This window comes from Piliocolobus tephrosceles, chromosome 13 (genome assembly GCF_002776525.5).
Source record: "Piliocolobus tephrosceles isolate RC106 chromosome 13, ASM277652v3, whole genome shotgun sequence".
NCBI classification, from domain to species: domain Eukaryota; kingdom Metazoa; phylum Chordata; class Mammalia; order Primates; family Cercopithecidae; genus Piliocolobus; species Piliocolobus tephrosceles.
Genome location: NC_045446.1, coordinates 3,961,106 through 3,975,688, shown reverse-complemented (window position 1 = coordinate 3,975,688; position 14,583 = coordinate 3,961,106). Strand labels below are relative to the sequence as shown.

General features: G+C 57.6%; 1 protein-coding gene across 1 annotated transcript in view; it reads right to left on the bottom strand.

Moving 5' to 3' along the window:
* The window catches only part of SHANK2 (SH3 and multiple ankyrin repeat domains 2), a 646,969-nt gene that overhangs the window by 26,587 nt on the left and 605,799 nt on the right, over positions 1–14,583 (bottom strand). The window contains exons 17-20 of the mRNA XM_023186421.2: positions 8,438–8,573; positions 7,854–7,934; positions 7,573–7,581; positions 6,213–6,233 (exon numbers count right to left, since the gene is read on the bottom strand). Of these exons, the coding sequence (XP_023042189.2) occupies positions 6,213–6,233; positions 7,573–7,581; positions 7,854–7,934; positions 8,438–8,573 (247 nt within the window). The remainder of the gene's footprint in view (positions 1–6,212; positions 6,234–7,572; positions 7,582–7,853; positions 7,935–8,437; positions 8,574–14,583) is intronic.

The following is a 14,583-nucleotide window of genomic DNA, read 5'->3' as shown; positions in this document are numbered from 1 at the left end:
GAGCCACCGCGCCAAGCCATATGTTTTTAGCCTTCAAACAAGGAGGGGGAAGAAGAGGCAGGAGAATGTGCAGCAGAGGCCATATGGCTGCCATGCCCAGCACACTTACCATCGGGCCCTTCAGGGAGGCATTTGCCGACCTCCGGCCTGGACCACGTTTCCAGTTGTCGGCAAAATGCCAAGTGTTCACGCAAAGCAAGAAAGCCCTTGCCCCATAGTGTCCGGGCAGCCCAATCTCCCCCCACAGCACTCTCCCTTCATGACCAAGTCCAGCTGACCAGGCCTGCGGGCTCACTGGGCCCCAATGCTGCATCCCTGCGCACGCATTCTCTCCTGTGATTCCTGGACCCACAAGCCCTGCTGGCTCTTTGACGGGCCTGATGCCTCCTTGGGGTCTTGTCATTCCCCCAGTGGATGTTAAGCATCTGCTCCTCAGGGAACTGGTCAGGCATGGTAGGAAACACCCGATTCTCATCTCACTTGGCAGTGGGGACATCCTGGCTGCGACCTGTGACCCCAGTCCAGAGCCGTACTGTCCTCACCTGTGTTCAAGACCCTCCTCTTCTGCCCTCCTCAGCCCAGCTCCTCCGGCTGCAGCAGGTGCTGCACGGCCGCCTCGTCTCACATTCCCTTTGCTAGGGTCCCTGTCAGTCTCTCTGGGCTGCACGGGCTGGGTCCACCTGCCATGGTTCCAGCAATTTGCTTCCTCCAAGGAGCCTTTCCCCTTCTAGGGCTGGGGTGGAACTCCTTGGATGGCTGGGGTCGAATTTATTTCTGTGCAGGCCTCTCTGCCCTGGCCTTGCCCATCAGCTGGGCTGTTCCCCTTTGACTCAGGACCAGGCTGATGCTTGGGTGATCTGCTTTGGCCGGCTGTGACGTGCAGCTCCAGCTTGGTCTGTCCCTGGAAGTGGGGGTGCTGGGCAGTGGCTATTCTTTGCCTCAACTGAGATGTGGCCGCTGGTGGCCCCCAGAGTATTTTTCTCCAGTGAAACGGGTTGAGATGTGCCTCTGTCACCAGGGAGTTATGTCCCACAACTGTGGTGAGCCAGGGCACTGTGAGGTGGGGATGCCCCAGACCTGCTTCCTGACAGTGCTGGCCTGGGCCCCTCCTCTGACCCCAGTGGAGGGTGAGGCCTGAGTGGGGTGCAGCAGCATGTACCTCCATGAACATGACCCAGAAGGGATGCCACCAAGTTAGGGGAAGAACAGCTGGAGCCCAAAAAAACATCCCATGCGCGCATTCCAGGTGGTGAGCTCTGGGGACGCCCACAGAATCCAGCCCGCCGGATACTATACGCAGGTGCACACAGGGGAGGGTGCCTTCCTGGCTGCCACCTGCCTGTGCTCAGGCCTGCACCTGTGGAGATGGAGGAAGGCCCATGCGAGCCAGAAACCCCTGGGCATCCCTCCTGGCTGGACTTCCAGGCTGTGGTAAGCTCAGAGGCTAAGGTGGCAGCCAGGGCTGAATAGCTGAGGTGAAGGAAAGTTATCAGCACTGAACATTGACAGAGGTGTCAGACCCAGAAGATGCAGGAGAGCCAAGGCCCTGCAGGGGAAGGCCTGAGCGCAGGTGGGTGTGGGAAGGCTATGGCCAGGCTCCGCTGTGCTGTTGGCCATGTCTGGGCACATCAAAGAAGGAGGGACTCTAGGGCGTAACAGCTTTCCTGGGATTATAATTTAATTTAAATGAGCCAAATCTTCAAGAAGCTCCTGTTTCCAACTGGGCCCTTCCAGAAGCCATGCGTCTGCTTTTTATGTATTAACAAACCCCACAGCTGCTGAGGCTGGTTCATTTCCATCCACTGCACACTGAGGATCTGCCTGGCCTCCCCGGGGCACTGCCTTGAATCCTCACATTCCCAAAACGAACAGGCTACAGGCTGTGATTTTAGGACCTCAGGGCCTGTGGCAGGCATCCTGCCAAATACACCTCATGTAACTGTGTGCCCAGGGTGAAGGACAGGTGTCCTGGTCAGTAATGACAACCCTCCCTGAATCAGGGGGAGGTTCTGGGCTGATCATCCCATTTCTCATCCTCATGAGAAGCTGCCTGTAGTAAAGGGACTGTTCCCTTGTTGAAGAGAAAACATTTCAGGTCTGAGATGCGTAAGGCCATACAGGGGCAAACCATGGGACCAGGCGGGAGCTGGGGCTGGCAATGGGGTCCCCCGAGCCTTGTGCCTGCCATGTGGATGGGCTGCCCAGCCCTGGGCCCTGGTGGGCAACGGCTGCAGAATGTTTGTTTGGAAATGATTGGGGTCAGCACTGGCATGCTCTGCCTCGTCCAGGAGAACCACGAGGCGGGGGTGGGGGCGCCCTGCCCATCATCACAGTCGCCACGTCGGAGGGTGGGGTTGGTCAAGTCCCTGCAGGTGCATCCCTGAAGCTGTGGCCACTTTGACTACTGTGAACACTTGGTCTCTGTTTTAAACCTTTCCCTTCCCAGTAACCCCAAAACAAACGTTCTTTTGAACCAGAACAGGTGAGAGCAGCCGGGTGTATTGGGGTGACAGGGTCAGGGGCTAGCATTCCTTTTTAAGTTAGAGTTAGTGTAATTCAAATGAAAAAGGAAAACCCTGCATTGGTCCCCCACAGGGGGTGGGTCCTTCCTGGCCCTTGTCTCTTGGGGACGTGGGCAGTGGGAGCGCGCTGGCCTGACTTGCTCAGTCCCTGTCTTGGAGATCTTGTTTACCAGGATATGGAGACTTTTCAGAAAAGCCACAGGACTGCAGATTCCTGCTTCTCATTCTAGGCTCCTAAGGATTATGCTTAATTTATAAAAGCTCAGAACTAGGTCTTTATTCAGGGACTCCGGATGAAGGGGATTAGCTGAATCCGGCCCCTGGCAGTCTTCGAATGAAGTGCTCAGTGACTGAAAACGAGCCTCAGACAGATTTGAAACTGTCAAATCCCAAAATACTCCAGTGAGGAGCTGATGAAGATGCCCCAGCAGTCACCCGCATTTCAGCCCTCTGAGCAAGCGTGTATTCTCTCCAGAAGACACACGTGATGCTGACCAGGCACAGGAAAAAAGGGCACAGGGGAGGTGGTAGGTTTGTCACCTGCCTGCCCTTCCTGTTACCAGAGACCCCCAGCCCATGAGCTGACTCTGGACCTCGGGCTGACTTCCATGCAGGTTCCCCTGATAGGGGGCACGAAGCAGCATGCCCCGTGCTCGAGAAACCTTGCCACTGCTCTGCATCCTCAGCGAGTCACAAGGGAGTCACCAAATCGAGGGGTGACACAATTCCAGAGTCCATGCTGAGGCCGGGAGGCCCAGGACCACACAGGCACCTGGTGGCCAAGTCTCCTGCTTCCCCATGTAGGAAATGGGCTCTGTATTGAAGCGACGCTAGGTCCGTTGTCCAGCGAGTTCCTTTGCCTGTGGCCACACAGCAGGCCCAGAGCCTGGAAGCCAGCTCCATTGAGGGGCAGAGTGCCCAGCTGTTTCCCCATCGACTCTTCAGAACCTTCTGGGGGAGAGCAGCAGACCAGACCCTGTGGAGGGCTGCATAGGGCTGTTCCAGCTCTTCAGCTTTCCTGGGACCCGATTCATGGTCGGCTTCACATCCTCTGAGATGATCCAGGGACCCTGTCGGTTCTCAACCACTGCTCTCTCCCCTTACGTGAGCTTGAAGTGGTCTGTCTGCCTCTCTGGAGGTGCAGTGCCACTATCCTGTCTCTGGGTGAGACAGTATAAATGTCACTCCATTTCCAAAAGGAAAACACACACATCTGCAGTGCCAGATGTTAGAGGCCAGGAGCTGTGTGTGTTAGAAACAGTGGCTGTTGCCAGCTGGCTGGCCTCTTGGTTTAATCTTCCGAAGAGGCAGTGCAGGGTGGGAAGTGTGTGCTTAGACCCTGGTGGACTGGTCCTGGCCCGCAGATCTGAGTCACACACCTTCCAAGGGCTGGAGTCTGAAGGTACAAGTCAGAGGTGCCTGGTAGGGTGGAGGCCACACTCCCCTTCGTGTGTCCGGGGGCAGAGGCCCCACCCCAAATCCTGCCTGACAGCTGGCTTCCGCCTGAGCCCAGCACAGGGTCTGGGGTCTAGGGCAGGTGCTCAGAGAACACTTAAATACTAAACAAAGATTTTACAGATGGAGAACTGAAAACCTGGGATCATTAAGCAGGGTAAAGCCAGCAGGGACAGAGTTGGGATTTGAGGTGCTTTGCCAGGGATGGTAAGATAAATGACCATGCACCGGGGGGCTTAAAACAATGGAAACATATCCTGCACAGTTCTGGAGGCTGGAAGTCCAAGGTCAGGTTCCTTCAGAGGGTCTGGGGAGGATGAAATCCATGGTGTTTCTTGGCTTGTTCCTGCTTTACAAGGACACGTCACTGGATTTAGGGCCCACCGGAGTCCAGCATGACCTCAGCTTGATTAGATCTGCAAGGATCCCTATTTCCAAATATGGTCCCATTCACAGAACTTTTGGGGGTCACTTTTCAACCCAGTACAACTGCAGAGGCCTGACTTTTGTTCCACATGGCCTTCCTGGAGTGTGGTGAGTGCTTTTTCCGAGGAGAGGCCAGGCTTCCCAGAGACGGGTGGAGGCAGCACCAGGGTCCTGGAGCATTTGCCGCGCACCCAATGTGTGCTCCACACTTCGCATGTGCAACGTGGGATGCGCTCATGGCCCGGGAGGCAGGGGCTGTCAGTACCTCTCAGTGTCTTCAGTCCCCAGCTGGACCCCCCCAGTGTGACCAGGCCGGGCCACGGCTGCTGGTCCCTTTGGGGTGAAGACCCCAAGGGGTCTTCCTGCCCCCGTTATAGCTGGGGTTGGGGCTCTGGGGCATTTAAGCTCAAATTTGTAGTCAGGTTCTCTTGCTCAGACGGGAGGTGGATGTTCTCTCTCTGGAGCTCCTGGCTGTGCTATGTGTGGACTCTGCCTGGCCGTGCAGGCTGTGCCTCTTATCTTCTGATGCCACCCTGAGGGAGAAGGGCAGTGTGGATGGGGCCAGGTCCCAGCAGGCCACAGGCGCCCACAGCGGCTCAGCCACCTGAGTCCCAAACTGTTCTCCCTGACAAGGGACTTTTGTTGTCCCGCGCTGTTCTGGCAACTGGGTCCCTGGGCACCCGTGGTGGGGGGCGTCTTCCTCGGGTAGGTGATGAATAGAGGCCATTCCTGTGAGCTGGGGTTTGGCCTTGGATTGAAGGGGCGTTCACACAGAAACGTCATTGCACGACATAGAAAGAAGGGTATTCTGTATCCCGGGCGTCCACATCCCCGGCGCAGCAATGGGGCCTAGAAAGCCTGCTGGGAGTTTTCTGGGCAGCCGTAGGATGCTGGTGCAAGCCCGGGGCTGCTGCACAGAGGCCACTGGGATGACACAGGTGGGGGCGGTAGGCAGGGACAGCCAGGGGAGGAGGCAGTGGTGGTTCTATGCCCACTTCACCCATTCTCATCTAACATGACTGGGACACAGTTAAGATGTGCCTTAGGGCCAGTGCCTCTGGCCAGATGCTAGGGTCCTCCCAACTCCAAGAGATGAATTAAAAGCTGGGAGTGCTGCTTTTAATTGTTGGGGGAGCTGTGTCCAGCAGCAGGCGAGCAGTACCCCCAGTGTGCTGCTGTGAAAGGGGGGACCTGAGTCTATCTGGGGCCTGAAGTCCGCCTGCCCACTCCATGGTGACTGCCAGTCTCCCACTCCACACCAGCCCTGGGTGGGGAGGTGTAGCCAAAGAGCTCACCCTGCTCCCTTCTCCCCCCAGTGCCAGGCACGGGGCACAGGGCAGCCTCTTGGGGAGTGGGTGATTTCCGGGCCTTAAAGGGAGGCAGCTCCTGCCCACCACAAAGGGTTCTTGAGGGTCAGGAATGCAGCCAGGGGCTCTGCTCGCCTGCAACCCCCCATCCAGGGAGCCCCATGTGACTCAGGCCCCTGGGAGGCCTCACAGACAAAGCTTGAAGGCTGCCCAGCTAAGACCAAACAGGGGTCCTGCCAGCTTCACGGTCATGACGATGTGAACACAGGTCAGGGAAGAAACACAGGACACGCTGGGGAATCACAGACAGGAGAAGCCAAGCAGAAAGAACAGACAGACGGATGTGCTCCAGGGTGGGGCTCCTCGGGCAGGACCCGGTGGGAGAAGGCAACACAAGGCTTTGCGGCACACTCAAGACTGCACGGCGTCACAAAGGAGGTTTCTGTTCCACGGGGGGGGGGTGATGGGCAGGGGGCTGAGACAGACACCGGGCCTCCCTTACCCTTCTTCTTCCGGACTGAGGCTTGCAAACAGAAAGGGGAGCGCCGTGAGCCACCAGGATGCAGCGCCCGCCCGCAGCCTACACTCGGGCCTTGTCAGCTCCGGGCGCCTCAGGAGCAGGCTGGGCCGGCACTGGGGCAGCGGGCAGGGGCTGTCTGGAACGCTGCAAACGCACGCTGCGCTATCCACAGAGCAGCAAACCTTGGCTGCCCACACAACTCTGTCCTGCCTGCCCTGCTCGTTAACCTACTGCCTGGCAGTGGAAAGGGGCTTTCCTTCTTCCTCAGCACCTCTCGTCCCACCAGCACCCTGCCAAAGCGGGGGATGAGTTCTCAGAGCAGACATGAGCAGAGGCAGTGGGGCCAGCCTTTAGAGCGCACCTGTGGCCTTTCCTGCCTCATTGCTTTGTTTCTTGACTGAGCTGAGCTCGCGGGGGCACCCCTTGGAAAGATGAGAGCTGCTGGGTTTGTCCCTCAGGCGAGCCCCAGGACAGGCCTCTGTGGAGAGGGTGTGGAGGCTGGCCACCTCCTCCATCGACGGTGAGGCTGGGGCATGTGGAAGCGGGTTTCCCACGCGGGGCACTACTGGTTCTGGGTGGGTGGGGCAGTGCCACTGCAGGGCTGCTATTTTGGATTGAGGCCTCATGCCTGTCCTCAGACTCTAGCCCAGAACCTTGTGAGAGGCGGCCTGGCCGCCCTCAGCACCCTTGGCTGAGGAAGGATGACTACTGCTTCACCACTGTGGCAGCACTTGCTAGACCTCTCTCGGGAAAGCTGCCTGTGCCAAGAGTGCAGGGAGGACAGGGCCTGTGAGTGAGAGTACCGGTCGGGGCTTGGCTCTCAACCTCCTGGGCCAGCTGGACTGGACCATGGGCCTTAGGCAGGGGCTCATTTCTGTGACCATGTAAGCTGCCTTCACCAGCTCCAATTCGTGCTCCAGTGGAGCAAACATTTCCACCCACATGCCATCTCTGTGTGTTTCAGAGCCACCCTCTTTCCAGAGGTGTCCCTGGGCTCCATGGTGACCTCCCGGAACAGGATCCTATGTGGCCAACATGGCCCACGTGGCTGCTTGTCGCCCTTCCTCTGTCTACAAGATGGAGTCAGAGGGCCAGAGCCTCTCTCTGTTCCTTGCAGACCTTATACAAAGGTGCCAGGAGTTCCCTAGGCCTGCTGTGCAGACCAGACTGCTCTGCCAAGCCCACGCTATCTACACAGTTCCCCGGAGGATGGAGCCTTCTGGTCTGAGCCACATGGGGGGCAGCACGCGCAGGCCTCTGAGGCCTGGGCTGAGATGGATGTTGGTGGGGGTGCCCTAGACAGCAGGGGGAGCTGCTTTGGGGACCCAGTGGGGCTGCTTACCTTTATCCACTAGTGAGAGGCCCAAAAATTCAAAACAAAACAATGTTAGATACACAGAAAAGAGGAAAGGCAGGACTAGCAACAACTCCCCGCGAGGCTCTGAGGGAAGTGCACACGTCGGGCTGCTGGGCATGCAGGGGTACTTCCTGACACACGTCTGGGCACAGGGGCAGGAAGGGGGTAGCGAGCAAGCATGGGGTCATGCACAGCCTGCTGCTTTGCAAAGGGCAGCTCAGGGACAGGCATGGCGACTATGGGGCTGGGCCGGGTGTGTGACTTACCAAGCTCCTCCAGCTCTGAGGTCATGGACTTTGAGCGCAGGGTGAGGGCCGTGGTCGGTGCTCGCTTTGGAGGCGGGGGAGCTGGAGGGCAGAGGAGAGATGGGTGTGAGACCCCAGACCATGTTTCCAGACATAGGAATAAGGCCAGCGGTGGCCCTGTGGCTGGTAGGTGGGTCTCAGGCTGTTTGGCTGTGGTGGTCAGGGATTGTGCAGGTGTGCTTATGATGGGAAAGGACTGGTGCTCAGGAGGATCTTGCTGTACCTCTGAACTGCAGTGCAGAGCCTGCCCTCTCATGGGTGGGCCTGGGCAGGGGGAGGGAGGGGACGCGACACTGAGTCGGGCCTGCGGAAGGGACACCTGCTAGTGACTAAAAGGGCACTCCTGGTGGATGTGCCGGCAGCCTGTGAGCCCCAAGTCATTGTCATGGGCTCTGGCGGCAAATTCCAGCTTTGTCCCTGTTCCTGGGCTCTCAGAAATGTGGAATCAGCTGCAGAGAGGGCCCACTGCCCCCCAGCTCTCCTGCCCACCCCCACCCACCCCTGGTAGGGCCCCAGGCTGGAGCTGGGCAATGTGGCGCGGGTACCTTTCTTTCTGGCAGTGTCGTCGGGGTCCAGATTCCTGGTCACCGTGACCACTTTAAGGACCAGGTGATTCCCTCCCTGCCGGATCATGTTCACCACCTGCCTGTGGCCGACTTTGACAACATTCTCATTGTTAACCTGTGGGAAGGCGGGGAGGATGGCGTCAGCGAGAGCCAGCGGAGAGGAAGACAGCCAGCACCCACCCAAGGCAGAGACATGTGGGCTCCTAAAAGGGGGGCGAATGCAGGGAAACGAATGGAGTGAGACCGTCATCTTTTTGGAAGCAAAGGTGCTTTTGGGGAAACCAGAATGAATGCTGCTGTGACTGTGGGTCACTTAACTATGGCTCAGGAGGCGTGGGTCACTTAACTATGGCTCAGGAGGCCAGGGCAGGCCAGGGGAGGTGGGGAGGCGGGGAGGCCCTCCTGTGACACTGCAGCTCTCCACTGAGTCCTCTATAGCTGCTGTGGAGGAAGGGCTGATTCCTATTTAACCTGAGCATCCTTACGTGCTCACTCTTACAGGCCTGGGGCAATTTTCACGGCCACCAAAAGACTGCATGTGAAGAGCCTGACAGGCAAGTTCCAGGGCTGGGCTGCAGCGCCAGGCTTTGCATCCTCACAGGAGGAGGAAACGTGGAGCTTAATTGCTTCTCATATATTCTGGGAAGGCACATCACACTGACGCGGCCCTTTTCCTCCCACTCCCTCCCTGCTCTCCTGCTTCAGAGGCCTCGGAAGGCAGAAGAGCCTGGCCTAGGAGGGCGCGCTCACAGGGTAGGGGACCTGTCTCCGTTCTGGCCTGGATAGCTAGCTGTCCCAGTGCTCCTGGGAAGGTGAGTGGCAGGCTGGGGACCCCCAAGGCTGCCACACTGTGGCCACTGCCCTGCAGTTGAGGAGCTCTTGGTCCCCTTAGGAGCCGGTTACTTCCCCTGCCCCATTTGTTCTCACCATGGCAAATGCACCTGGCACAGAAGTAGGAACGGACTCAGGGTGCCATCCCACAGGCAGAGGTGGGCTGGGCCCTGGCCCTCTGCTGTCTGCTCTTCTCATCTCCCTGAGCAACGCTCAGCAGCAGATGGCCTTGGCCTCTGCCTCCACCTCCCAGCCCCACGCCACTCCCAGAGGAAAACCCGAGGGATAGAGACTGGAACTGGGTGGGTGTCTGGGCTGACACTGCCCACCCTGGCTACTGCAGGAATAACCCTTAGTGGTTTTCAAATGTTGCTGTGAAAAGGCCCCGGCCCCACCCCTGCCCACGGAACTGAGCTCCACAGGGGGCCTCTGGCACCTTCATCCCAGCAGCTCCTGAATGGGAGCGCAGCCCAAAGGCAGCTGTCTCTAGGTGGCAGCAGGGAGGAGGAAGCCTGGGAAGGTGAAGTTTACAGCTACTTTACGCACCACCTTTGAACGAAGAAGAGCACCCTGATGGTAAACAACAGCCAAGAAGGCATGCCCCTCACCAGCCACACTGCGCTGTATGTATATCCTCCTCGTGCTATGGATTTTTCAAAAACTAAACATCTGGTGTAGCCACAAACAGAAAACGTAAAGCCTGTGTGCTGCTTGGTGGATTTTCACAAATCCAACACCCATGTAAGAGCTGGATAGAAGCAGGTACTGCCCGGCTCCCCATACTGTTGACAGGTCCAGGATGTTCCAGTTTCAGTCACCTCCAAGATAGCTGCAGAGCTCCTCCAGGCAGAGCTGTGAGGAGCCCAGGGAGGACTCAGTGGCGCCAGGACAGTCCCCGTGCCAGCTGCTCTGCAGTCTCTGCTGTGGGACCGGCTCATTCCCATGTACTCAGACCTGCCCGGTTTCAGCAGTGAGTATCCAATGTCCTGGGCCCACTGGACAGCTGGTCACCCTGAACCGCCCTGAAGATATAGTCTTGGGAGCAGGACCATCCTGGTGGGGCCGTGGGAGAGAGGCCCACCTGCAGCGGCAGTGGTCTTTGCAAGGTGACTCCTGGGGTTGTCCCTTTTCCTGAGGTTCTCAGAATGTAATTAGGAAAGCAGATGGATTTAGGAAGTAAAGAAGCCAGATCAAGGAAGAGAATGCCGAGAATTCTCGGAGGGCAGACCTCAGCTTGCAGGACCCTTGCTGCTGTGGTACAGACAGGCAACCGAACACAAGCCACACGTTACATTGGTTCTCTCCCCTCCAATCAGCACACCTGGGCAGCGGCTGTTGCTCAGGAATTCGTTCATTCATTCACTCAGTCATTCCAGTGTTTCTGTTCCTGGTACCACTAAAAGCCATGAGGCACAGGCAGTTCAGCTGCCTCTGTCTCCATCTGTGGGAAGTTTGCGTCCTCATGAGGGAGTTTTGGCCAACACACAAAGAAGTGAACACATAACTTCAGATGGCTGAGTACCACCTAAGAAGGTGTGTGACGTTGGGGAGAAGACCTGACAGTAGGGAGCCCCCAGCTGTCTGGCCACTAGATCCCCAGGGGTCATCCCTTGTAAGGCTGTGGGTAGAGAGGGGAGGACTTGGCCTCACCTTGAGATGGGCTAGGACCAGCTTCCCTGCTCGCTCTGGGCAGGCCCCCAGTGCCAGGCCTTGAGAGGGCTCCAACCAAGAAAGTGCGTATTACTGCCTGCTCGCTCCTCCCACCCGCTGTGGGGCGTTCTCTGGATCTGATGCTTGGGGAGACTACGGGACTGGCACAGGGATGGGTCGCCGGTCACTGGAGAAGCCAGGCTCAAGTTGGGACCTACTGAGGGCTCGTTGGGCTGATGGGGACTCTAGCAGCCCGGCCGCTTAGGCAAGGAGGGGCTGGGGATGTGGCCTCCGACTGCGGCCTGCTAACCATCACGGCTTTGGGCTCACTCCCTAGAATCCTCATCCTCCAGAATCTCCTGTGGTTCGTTTGTGATGGCTGGATGCTGTCCTTCCATGATCTTGGCCAGAGCTGGCCCTTGGCCACTTTTGGGGGAGAAGTTTGTTCCTGTGCCTTGGAGGGGTCAAGGGGCTGGAGAGCCCTTTTCCTCGGAAGTGTCAGAGATAGACATGACTCTTCTCTGGGCAGGGGAGACTGTTCTAGGAAAAGGACCAGAGGGCCTCTCAGGGAATGAGCCACTCATGGGGGATTCTCAAGCAGCTTGGCTGTGGGGCCGAGGACCTTGGTGGCCACAGCACCTTCCTTGTCTGTAGCCGACAGCCTGGGTGCACGTTCTGGCGTGGCACCTCCACACAGTCATGCTGCCCCAGCCAGAGCTGCTCCTGCACGGGGGCAGGCCGGCCGGCCAGATGTGATGTCTTGTATCTGAGTCTGCAGAAGCTGCTGTTTCCACCTAACTCCTAATCAGCAGGGCTCCCCAATTCCTTATTCTGTCCCCTGTATCCCTTATGGACCTGCTGCCCTCAGCAGATGGCAGGACCTGCTCAGGAGAGCTCGGAGGAAATGAGGCTCCCATCGGCCCTGGAAGCGTCACTTGGCTTCTCTGAAAGCTGATGACAAAGGGCCATACAGGGCTTGCAGGGGTGGAGCTGGGTTTGGAATCAGTTATTGGGCATCTGATGCCCCTCTGACCTCCGGAATCTGTCTTGCCCAGGTCTTCCTAGGTCATGAGCCACTTCCAAACAACGGTGCTTTGGACGAGCTCCCCTGCGGTCCCAGCCCCACCTGGAGGGCCCTCCCTCCCCCTTCATGGTGGGATGGTATCCGGAGAGCCCTGGTCCTGGTTGGCCCGCACCCCTCCAGAATCAGCGTATTATTGGGTCCAGAGCCCGTGGGGCCCTGCTGCTTGCTGGGTGCCCGTGGGCAGGACACCTGCCTCTCTAGTGGGGTGTCCTCAGTAAACAGCATGGCTTCCTACCCTGGCAAGCACTTGGGGGCAGGGATGTGGTGCCGACAGGGCCTCAAACCATCCACACACATCCTAGGATGCTCCCTTTGGTCCCTATCCAGCGATTACCAAGGGTCAAATCCCACCCACACACTGCCTCAGTCAGTTTCAACTTAGCTGTCACAATTTAGAGAGTACGAAACCTTTGCATAAAAAGTCTAGAATTTCAGTTTTCATTGAAAAATCAGAACCCTCGCACTTGGGGAGCTGGGCCTCCCACTTGCATGCGGCACTCTCCCCTGCTGTTAGCTGGGGCTGAGAGAGCTGCTGTGCCCACCCGCCCCAGCCTCCTGGGCCGTGACGTCACTTTCTCAGCTTGAGGGGGCATTGGATTTGTGGCTCTTGCCAGCCACCAGTGAAACAGAAAACTGCTATCACTGCCTTCGATGCCATCTGCATTTAGAATTTTGGGAAGGGACACATTGAACTCTGCACATTGCTGGTCGCAAAAGCAATCCAGGTGACATTCATGAAATTGATTTCTATTTCCTAGGGAAGCTGCAGATGACTGGTGAGCCCTGTATCAATCTAAGCTTCCCAAGCCAGTCTCCTGTGGCAGAGCTTGGCTCTCAAAAAACATTGACCTTGTGACCAAAATCTTTCCCCTGCAGAAGGAGAGGGATGTCTACAAGGGGCCTTCAACAGCCTCTCTGAGCATGAGGAGGAGGCAGAATGGGGGAATGTCATGTGGGTGCTGGGGCAGAGGCAGGCGGCCACCCTGCCTGTCACCACTCTACATAACCCTGAACCCTAGATGCAGGCCCAGTGGACAGACATGGACATGAGGTCTGGAGGGGTCTGTGCGGGACCCCAGCTCAAACTTGGGCTTGCAAAAGCCAGGAAAGTGGCTCTGAATCTTGCACTTAATATAGAAACCACATTGTTTCCATCAATGAAGAGCCAGTTCCAGCACCAAGCATGTGGTCCCAGTGACGCGCGTTTGTAATTAGACTCTAAATACCATCAAGGCACTAAAAATGCCGACTTCCCCAAAGCAGCTGGGGCCGGGAGGCACCCGCAGGAGCGGGGCTTGTGACTTTTCGGGGTGTTTGGAGGCTCTGCAAATGATCTCAGACCAGTAGTAACTCCTGCAACACGCATTTGCTCTGCACCCCTCCAGGGTGTGGTTTAGATTCTTCCAAGAGGGCACAGGCCATGAGAGTGTGCCACAGGGACCTCCATCATACCGGCCCAGGACAGGAAGCCCCCTTAGTGAGAACCTGGCCGCACTGACAGCCTGTGCCCGGCTCTGACCTCAGACAATGAGCGCCTGCCTATCGGGAACACCACAGGGCACCAGGGCTCATGGGGGTGAATGGTGCCCACATGCTGCTGGGCACACACCTGCCCTGTCCCCCTCAGCTGAGCACAGAGAATCCATCCCGACTTACTGCCCACACCGACCTTTCCCGACAGAATGCTCAGCACCCCTCCCCACATCCCACCCCTCTAGTTTCCCCTAAGGCCGCCATCAGAGCTAAGTCCTGGGGCAGGGCAGGGCAGAGTCTGCCCCCTGCCCTACCCTGCCTACTGTGCATCATCTCTGTGTCCCCGAACACTTGTTCTGGACTGAACTGTGTCCTGCCCAAATTTATATGCTGGAGTCCTAACCCCCAGTATCTCAAAATAGGACCTTATTTGGAAAGAGGGTCTTTGCAGATACGGTCAAGTTAAAAAGAGACCATTAGGGTGAGTCTAACCCAGGTGACTAGTGTTCTTATGAAACGGGGAAACTTGGGCCGGGTGTGGCGGCTCACACTTGTAATCCCAGCACTCTGGGAGGTCGAGGTGGGCAAGCTGCTCAAGCACGAGTTTCAGACCAGCCTGGGCAACATAGTGAGAGAGACCCCATTTCTACAAAAATTACAAGTTAGCCTGGTGTACTGGTGTGTGCCTTTGGTCCCAGCTACTTGGGAGGCTGAGGCAGAAGGATCACCTGGGCCCTGGAGGCTGAGACTGCAATGAGCTTTGATTGTGCTACTGCACTCCAGTCTGGGCAACCGAGCGAGACCCTGTCTGTCTCAAAAGAAAGGGAGTCAGGGGAGTCTGGATAGAGAGACAGGCACACAGGGAGAAGGCGCCATGAAGGCTGGGATCAGGGTGGAGATGCTAAAGGTTGCCAGGAAACTGCCAGCTCCTATGGGAGAGGCCTGGAAGATTTCCCTCACAGCCTTAGAGGGAACCCATGCTACTGCCACCTTGATCTCAAACTTCTGGCCTCCAGAGCTGCGGGAGGGAGCGTCCCTGTCTGGTCGAAGCTGCCCACCTGCAGTGCCCCGTCACCAGGCCTACGCC